Here is a 9,131-nt window from a genome sequence, read left to right as displayed (position 1 = left end):
TTTCCATTTCTTAAGCATTCCCAGCAAATCAAACCAACTTAATCCGTGGCTTTTCCAACCGCGACTTTTCACGCGACCAACTTTGGGTAACTCCCATCGCGACCTCAGCCGTGGAACAAGCAAAAAAAAAACGAAAGTCCCAGAGCCTCAAGCCAACCTTTCTCCCATGCCCCCACCGGAAGCCACCCCCTTAGGTGCGAAAAAGTGGCACCTCCTGCCCTCATCCCCCCTGTGGGACTAACCTGAAAAGCCCCCCATTTGGCAGGGGAAAAATTTCAAATTCATCTTTTAAAAATTCCCCCCGACGAAGCAAATCTGACAAATTGCGCGACGTGCCGGGAATTGGCGAACTTTTGCGACTCCGTTTTATTTTTTTTGTGTTGCCCAAGACTTTGTCGACGAGGTCCGTGATTTGTGTGACGGTTGATTTCGCTTTGGGTGGGGTCTTACGAGGGTTGGAAGGGGAAAAAGGGGCACCCAAGCGAGTTGTGCCAGTGGCAGTGGGCCATTAAACTGTGACGGAAATGAATTTTCACGGCGATGGCGAAATTGGCGGACTATATTTTGGGCTTTGTTGGAAGCAGGAAGCAGGATTTGACACTTTTTTCTTTAAACAATTTAACTGGGTAGGAAAACATTAATTTTTCGATAAATTAGTACAAAGGCATAATGTCTCACAGACTTGATTTAATTTTAAAAATTCAAAACATTTCGCACCTCTTCAAAAGCCAAAATTTAAACAAATTCCCCATAAAATTATCTAAACCCTATCTGTATGCCAAGCTTCATCGCACTCTTCATCAGTCCATTCGAATTATGATTAGATTTCACCGAAAACAAGACAACAGTAACGAGCCCCAAACTCGTGTACACACCATCAACCGAAAGAGCTTGCGGCTTTTCCGTTGAAATCTCGATTCAATAATCCCAAAATTGGACAGCAAACAGCATTACCCGAGAAAAGTTCGCCCAGAAAAATGAAAAAGAGTCACACTTCATTGAGATTCCTGAAAAAGGCTGCAAATTTCAGCAAAACTTGTACATGGTACAACTTTTCCGCCCCCTTCCCCGACCTCTTTTGAGTGGTCCAGGAACCTCGAAACGATGAAGTAAGCCCAAATTTCTCCCTGCTCAACTCAACGCGAGGAAAAACTTGGCCTGCTCCCCGAAAGTAATTAACTTGCAATCAATTCGCATGCAAATGTGATTAGATTCTGTTTGCGTCCCCTCCCCCCAGTCAATGGGTTTTGCAGGATTCATTTTGCTGGGATGGTTCATTGGAATTTTTGGAAGAGGAGTGAAAAACTCTGCAATATTGAATGGATGCTAATCAGCTCAACATGAATGAACAACTCGGAAAATGGAAAAAAACAACTTTAAGAGTGCTAACTCAGGCAAATTTGTTGAAATTTGAACGAATGTTGAGTTTTACAAAAACTTTTGAAAATTAAAACGCTAAATTATTGTATTCAAAGCATTTAAATGTATTCTAGTATCGAAAAGAAACGCCCTTACCTGTTTTTTGAACAGTTAACTTACACAACACATGGCTATTTGACATAACATTCAATTAAAAATGTTTTTCAGAATTGCAATTATAGAGTTGTGCTGGAAAAATGTGCTGGAAAAATGTGCTGGAAAAATAGCTGACAAATCTGCTTTTTGCAACTTGTTGCATAAACAACTATTATGGAGAAGAAAAAAAAAAGCATTTATGAATATTTGGCAGTGAAAAAAAAATTGTTATTTTGTTAAATGATCAATCAGATTTGGAATCGAAAAAAAAACTTTATAAAAATCGTTTTTATGAAAAAAAAAATTACAAAAAAAAATAAATTTGAAAAGTATTTTTCGTAATTTAACAAAAGATGTTTATTTTCATTACAATTCAGAAAATTTCCTCTAAATTTGTCTAAGAAACAAATCTGTTTTTTGTTTTTTGTTGTTTGTTGTTTGTTGTTTGTTGTTTGTTGTTTGTTGTTTGTTGTTTGTTGTTTGTTGTTTGTTGTTTGTTGTTTGTTGTTTGTTGTTTGTTGTTTGTTGTTTGTTGTTTGTTGTTTGTTGTTTGTTGTTTGTTGTTTGTTGTTTGTTGCTTGTTGCTTGTTGTTTGTTGCTTGTTGCTTGTTGTTTGTTGTTTGTTGTTTGTTGTTTGTTGTTTGTTGTTTGTTGTTTGTTGTTTGTTGTTTGTTGTTTGTTGTTTGTTGTTTGTTGTTTGTTGTTTGTTGTTTGTTGTTTGTTGTTTTTTGTTTGTTGTTTGTTGTTTGTTGTTTGTTGTTTGTTGTTTGTTGTTTGTTGTTTGTTGTTTGTTGTTTGTTGTTTGTTGTTTGTTGTTTGTTGTTTGTTGTTTGTTGTTTGTTGTTTGTTGTTTGTTGTTTGTTGTTTGTTGTTTGTTGTTTGTTGTTTGTTGTTTGTTGTTTGTTGTTTGTTGTTTGTTGTTTGTTGTTTGTTGTTTGTTGTTTGTTGTTTGTTGTTTGTTGTTTGTTGTTTGTTGTTTGTTGTTTGTTGTTTGTTGTTTGTTGTTTGTTGTTTGTTGTTTGTTGTTTGTTGTTTGTTGTTTGTTGTTTGTTGTTTGTTGTTTGTTGTTTGTTGTTTGTTGTTTGTTGTTTGTTGTTTGTTGTTTGTTGTTTGTTGTTTGTTGTTTGTTGTTTGTTGTTTGTTGTTTGTTGTTTGTTGTTTGTTGTTTGTTGTTTGTTGTTTTTTGTTTGTTGTTTGTTGTTTGTTGTTTGTTGTTTGTTGTTTGTTGTTTGTTGTTTGTTGTTTGTTGTTTGTTGTTGTTGTTTGTTGTTTGTTGTTTGTTGTTTGTTGTTTGTTGTTGTTGTTTGTTGTTTGTTGTTTGTTGTTTGTTGTTTGTTGTTTGTTGTTTGTTGTTTGTTGTTTGTTGTTTGTTGTTTGTTGTTTGTTGTTTGTTGTTTGTTGTTTGTTGTTTGTTGTTTGTTGTTTGTTGTTTGTTGTTTGTTGTTTGTTGTTTGTTGTTTGTTGTTTGTTGTTTGTTGTTTGTTGTTTGTTGTTTGTTGTTTGTTGTTTGTTGTTTGTTGTTTGTTGTTTGTTGTTTGTTGTTTGTTGTTTGTTGTTTGTTGTTTGTTGTTTGTTGTTTGTTGTTTGTTGTTTGTTGTTTGTTGTTTGTTGTTTGTTGTTTGTTGTTTGTTGTTTGTTGTTTGTTGTTTGTTGTTTGGTTGTTGGTGTGGGGTTGTTGTGTGTGTTGTTGGTGTTGTGGTGGTTTGTTGTTTGTTGTTGGTGGTTGTGGTTTGTGTTTGTGTTGGGTGGGGTTGTGTGGTGGGGGGTTGTTGTTGTTGTTGTTGGGTTGGTTGTGGGGGTGTTGGGGTGTTGTGGTTTGTGGTGGTGTTTGTTGTGTGTTGTTGGGGTTGGTTGTGGTGGTTGTTGGGTTGTGGGGTGTGTGGTGGTTTGTTGTGGTTGTTGTTTGTGGTTTGTGTTGTGTTTGGTGGTTGTGGTTGTTGTGGGTGGTGGTGGTTTGGGGTTGTGGGGGTGTGTGTTTGGGGTTGTGGTGGGTTGTGGTGTGTTGTGGTGGGGTGGGTTGTGGGTGGTGGTTGTGTGTTGGTTGGGTTTGTTGTGGGTTGGGTGGTTTGGGGGTGGTTTGGGTGTGGTTTGTTGTTTGGGTGGGGTGTTGGGTGGTTGTGTTGGTGTTTGTTGGTTGGGGTGTGTGGGTGGGGGTGTGTGGGGGTGGGGGGTGGGTGTGGTGTGGTGGGGGGGGTGGGGGTGGTGTGGGGGGGGGTGGGGGGGTTGGGGGGGTGGGGGGGGGGGGGGGGGGGGTGGGGGGGGGGGGTGGGGGGGGGGTGGGGTTGGGTGTGTGGGTGGGTTGGGGTGGGGGGGGGGGGTGGGGGGGGGGGTGGGGGGGGGGGGGTGTGGGGGTGGGGGGGGGGGGGGGGGGGGGGGGGGGGGGTGGGGGGGGGGGGGGGGGGGGGGGGGGGGGGGGGGGGGGGGGGGGGTGGGGGGGGGGGGGGGGGGGGGGGGGGGGGGGGGGGGGGTGGGGGGGGTGGGGGGGGGGGGGGGGGGGGTGTGGGGGGGGGGGGGGGGGGGGGGGGGGGGGGGGGTGGTTGGGGGGGGGGGGGGGGGGGGGGGGGGGGGGGGGGGGGGGGGGGGGGGGGGGGGGGGGGGGGGTGGTTGGTGTTTACTTTCTTAATATAGAAAGTATAGTTTTACTTTAAGACTGAAGCTTGTCAATAGTGGGATATTTTCGATTATGATGTATTGTTTTTACGTTAAATTAGATTTATAAGATATATGAAATATGCGGAAAGATTAGTGATACTGGATTTTAGATAATTGATAGATCTATGAGTATTGTTGTTTAGTTAATGACTGAGGTAATGTGATGTTGGAGTATGTGGTAAAATTTTGATAATTTGTTACGAGCAGTGATCATAGAACTAAATTAATTACAATGGAGTGTAGAATATATGACAGAGGATAAGATTTGTCTGTAAATGGCGATGGCCCCAATGTCCGAAAGTTCCACTGTTTTCGGATGTGTCACTAGACTTTTTTTCCAGAAATACACAGTTTTCAATAGAAAATATGTACAAAATTTTTACATTTCATAAGCTTTAATTTTTATCTAATGTAAGTTGAGATAAAATAATTAATAAAATATTTGGCATAACATTTATAAATAGGGTGCTGCGGAGTTAGAGCCGTTTTGATGGACGCTACCATAAGAAAAATTGCACGATAAATATAAGGATTAGCCATCATGGGAAATGTAGACAAACATTTTTAATTTAGGGGATTGTTTTAGTATATGTATTGAGAAATTAATTGTAAAGCAGACAGGATTGATTATGAAACAAGTCGACATCGATCGGCTATACGATCAATTTTTAGAAAGTAGTTACTTTGTGGAAGGTAGTATTTATATGGTAGAGGTTGTTATTAAGACAGACTAAGTGCCGCTTTGTAATTTTGTCGATTTAGAAGATTGTTTATAAGAAAATCGCTAAAAAAAGAATATGAAATAGTGGTTAGGAAGATTAGGAGGAATTGTTGTACCATGGTGTGCTAGTTTAATGGAGAGTAGAATGACTGGGAGCTATATGTTAGAGCAGTAGGTGTAAGGGAGTTTTATTTATTAAGAGGTGTAAGGTATTAATTATATATAGTAGATGGAGGGTGGTTAGGGGGAGATGGAAGTTTTTTGATTAACTAGTCAAAATGTTTATGATATATAATGTGGGGACATTGTTATTTAAATGTTGTGTTGAAGGGGATAAGATTTAGAATTTTATTTATAATTTGTAAGTGGATGTTTTTAGTAATGTGGATGTGTTGACAATAGGAGAGTTAGTAAGTAGTTATGGTTGGAGGGGATTGGTGTTGAATTGATAATAGTCGAAATTGATATGGGTATTGAGGTGGTGGGTGGTGTGGGGGGTGAGTTGTTAGGGGATAGTTTATTTGTGGAGAGTGATGTGGTGTAGAGGTTGTAGGGGTTAGTAGGTGGGGGTTAGGGGTGGTTGAGTGGGGGGGGGATTTGTTGGTGTGGTTGAGGGGTTTGGATATTTTTTTATTGAAGGGGTGGTGTGGATGGTGATTTTGGTTGGTTAGTTTGTAGTGATATTGTGGGGGGGGTTTTGGGATGGGATTGGTTGATATTTGTATGGGGGTTGTTGTTGTGGTTGGTTGGGGTTGGGTATATGGTGGTGTGGGTGTGTGGTGGGTGGGTTGTGGGTGGGGTGTGGTGGTTGGGGGGTGTGGGTGTTGGGGGTGTTGGTTTGGTGGGGGGTTGGGGTGGGGGTGTGGGTGTGGGTGGTTGGTGGGGTGGGTTGGTGTGGGTTTGTGTTGGTGGGGGTGGGTGGGGTGGGGTGGTTGGTGGGGTGGGTGGGGGTGGTTGGGGGTGGTGGGTGGGGGGGGTGGGGTGTGGGGGGGGGGGGGTGGGGGGTGGGGTTGGTGGGGGTGGGGTGGGGTGGTGGGGGGTGGGGGGGGGGGTGGCGGGGGGGGTGGTGGGGGGGGGGGGTGGGTGGGGGGGGTGGGGGGGTGGGGGGGTGGGGGGCGGGGGGGGGGTGGGGGTGGGGGGTGGGGGGTGGGGGGGGGGGTGGGGGGTGTGTTGGGGTGGGGGGTGGGGGGTGGGGTGGGGTGGGGGGGGGGGGGTGGGGGGTGTGGGGGGGGGCGGGGGGGGGTGGGGGTGGGGGTGGGGTGGGGGGTGGGGTGGGTTGGTGGGTGGGTGGGGTGGGGGGTGGGGGGGGTGGGGGGGGTGGGGTGGGGGGTGGGGGGGGGGGGGGGGGGTGGGGGTGGGGGGGGGGGGGGTGGGGGGGGGGTGGGGGGGTGGGGGGGGGGTGGGGGGGGTGGGTGGGGGGTGGGGGGGGGGGTGGGGGTGGGGTGGGGGGGTGGGGGGGGTGGGGGGGTGTGGGTTGGGGGTGGGGGGGTGGGGTGGGGGGGGTTGGGGGTGGTTGGTGGGTGTGGGGGGGGTGGGGGGTGGTTGGGGGGGGGGGGTTGGGTGTGTGGGGGTGGGGGTTTGGTGGGGGTGGGTGGTGTTGGGATTGGTTGTGTGGGTGGTGGGTGGTTTGGGTGTGGTTGTGGTGTTTGGGTTTGGGTGGTTGGTGGTGGGGGTATGTGTTTGTGGGTGGGGGGTGGGGTGGGTGTTGAGTGGGTTGGGTGGGGTTGTTGGTGTTGGGGGTGGTTTGGTGTGAGTGGTTGGGTTGTGGTTTGGGTGTGGTGGGGGTGGAGGGTGGGTTGGGGTTGTTGGAGTGAGGTGTTTGGTGGTTGGTTTGGGAGGTGAGGGTTTGTGTGGTGGAGTGGTATGGTGTGGTTGTGGGGATAGTGTGTTATGGTTGTGGGTGGTTTTGGGGTGGGTTGGGTGGAGGGGGTGGGTGGGTGTTGTGTTTGTGGAGGGGGTGGGTGGGGTGGGTTTGTTAGGGTTGGTTTGGGTGGGGGTGGTGTGTGGTGTGGTGTTGGGGTAGTTGGGGTGTGGTGGTTGGGTATGGGGTGGGGGGTGTTGGGGTTGTGGGTGGGGGTAGGGGGTGGGGTTGGGTTGAGGTTTGGGTTGTGGATGTTGGGGGGGTTATGGTAGTTATAGAGTTGTAGGTTGGGGAGAAATAAAATGTTGAGGGAGTGATATTTTGGTAAAATGGTGTTATGGGGTATGGGGGTGTGGTGAGAGAGGTGGAGGGGTATTTGAAGTGAGTGTGTAGGGTTGTATTGATGTTTGTTGGTTGGGTTTTGTGGTGGGTGTGGTTGTGAGGATGTGGGTTGGGGGGTGGGTAGTTTAGTGTGGATTGGGTGTTGGGGGGGTGGTTGATGGTTTGTATTGGGTATGATGTAGGAGGTTGTTTGGTATTGGTGTTGTGGGGTTTGTGTTTTTAGGTTGTGATTATGGGTATAAAGATGGGGTTTTTTGGAGTGTAATGATGTGTAGATAGTGGGTAGTGATGTGGGGATGTGAATAAGTGTGGGGATTGGTTTTTTGGATTTATGGGTGTTTTGTAATGAGAATTGGATGAGATTGAGGGGATTGAGGGGTTAGTGATTTATGATTGTTGGAAGTGGGATGTATTTAGGTAATAAAAGAATGGGGGGGTAAAGATAATTTTTTGGTAGTGGGGGGGAGTGGGGGTGATTAAGGTGGTATGTTAGATGGGTTAGGATAGAGGTGTGGAGGTTAGATTGGGGGTTGGTGGGGGTAGTGTTGAATGGGAAGGGTGATTTTGGGTATGGTTTTGTGGGGGGAGTGAGGTGGGAGATTGTGTTTAAGGTTTGGAAGGGTGAGATTTATAAAGTGGGTGGGGGTTGGGGAAATAATGAGGTGGAAGAGGGAAGTGGGGTATGTTTTATAGGTGGGTATGTTTGGTTGTGGGAGGGAATTGTGTGAGTTGGGGTTTGGGGGTGGGGGGTGTGGTAAGTATGGTGAGGATGGAGAAGATGAGGAGTGTTGATAGATGGAGAGAGTGATTGTTAGGAGTAAGGGGTGGTGGTTTTGTTGTGGGATGAAATTTTTGATGGTGATTTGGTGTTTTTTTTGGTGGTATAATAGGTGTTTAGAGGTTTTGAGGTTTGGGTTTTTTTTTTGTGGTGTAGGGTTGGGGGAGTGAAATATGTATGTGATTGTTAGTATAGATTGTATGGGATGTTGGTTGGAAAGATGAGTGATGTTGGGATTGGGTGAGGGTTGTTATAGGTGTTTTTGGGGTAGTGTATGGTGAGGGTTTTTGGTGTTGGTGATGGTTGTTTTAGAGAGGGTTGAATGGGTGGTGGTGTGGGAGGTTTTGGTGTTTTAGTTTGGTGTGTTGGTTGGTGTTTTTGTTGTTTTTATTGTTTTTAGGGGTGGGGGAGGGGGGGATTGGTTGTGTTGGATTTGGGGTGGGTTGTGGGGTTATAGGGGGTGATTTTTATGGTTGATTTTGGTAAATTGTTGGGGGGATTATATGTGGTTTGTGGTAGGGTAGGTGAGGGGATGTGGGTTTTATTTTAGTTGGGATGGTGGTTGTTTTATTGTTAAGTGGGTTGGTTTTGTGTTGTGTAGTGGTGTGTGTCGTGGGGAGGTTGTTATGATGATTTTATGGTTATGGGGAGATTTTAGTAAGGGTGGGAGTTTTTTAGTTGGGGTTGGGGGTGGGGGGGGGAAGGTGATATGGGATGGGTTAATTGGTGGTTTTTGGGTTAGGGGTTGTGGTTGGGGATTTTTTTTGATGGGGGAGTGGGTGGATGGGGTTGGAAGTTGGAGGATGGATGTTATGGGGGATGGGGTTAGGGATGTTTGAAGAAGAAGTTGATGAGATAGTTGGTGGGTGATTGAGTGATTGTGGGGTTATATTGTTGGATGTTTAGGGGAGTTAGGGTAGTATTGTGATTGGATTGAATGATTGATAGGAGGTTGGGATGAGGAAAGGTGGAGGGAGGAGGAGAGAAAGGGGGAGTAAATATGGGATAAGTTGTAGTGGGGGGGGGGGGGGTTGGTTGTGGTGATGTGTAGTATGGGGGGTATGATGGGGGGGGAAGTTGGGAGTTGTGGTGGGAGGGGTGTTTGTGGTGGGATTGTTTGTTATGGTGATGGTGGGTGATGTGAGAAATTGAGGAGTATGTGAGATTTTTTATTTTATGTTGAGATTGTATGTTTAGTTTTTGGAGTGTGAGAGGTTAGTTTATGTGGTAGGAGGGAGGTTGGTGGAGTGGGTTTTTGAGGG

The 9,131-nt window shown here is 46.2% G+C and overlaps 1 protein-coding gene across 1 annotated transcript; it reads right to left on the bottom strand.

Annotated features, from left to right (window-relative positions):
* Positions 1-5,959: 5,959 nt before the first annotated feature.
* LOC120431112 (uncharacterized proline-rich protein-like) lies at positions 5,960-6,350 on the bottom strand (the record flags this gene model as incomplete). Its single annotated transcript, XM_039596265.1, has 2 exons — positions 5,960-6,007; positions 6,267-6,350. Coding segments are annotated over 2 exons (132 nt in total), but the record flags the coding sequence as incomplete, so codon positions are not given.
* Positions 6,351-9,131: the final 2,781 nt, after the last annotated feature.

The sequence above is a fragment of the Culex pipiens genome, unplaced genomic scaffold (assembly GCF_016801865.2).
Source record: "Culex pipiens pallens isolate TS unplaced genomic scaffold, TS_CPP_V2 Cpp_Un0047, whole genome shotgun sequence".
NCBI lineage: Eukaryota > Metazoa > Arthropoda > Insecta > Diptera > Culicidae > Culex > Culex pipiens.
The sequence above is the reverse complement of the archived record's forward strand: the minus strand, read 5'-3'. Positions and strand labels throughout refer to the sequence as shown.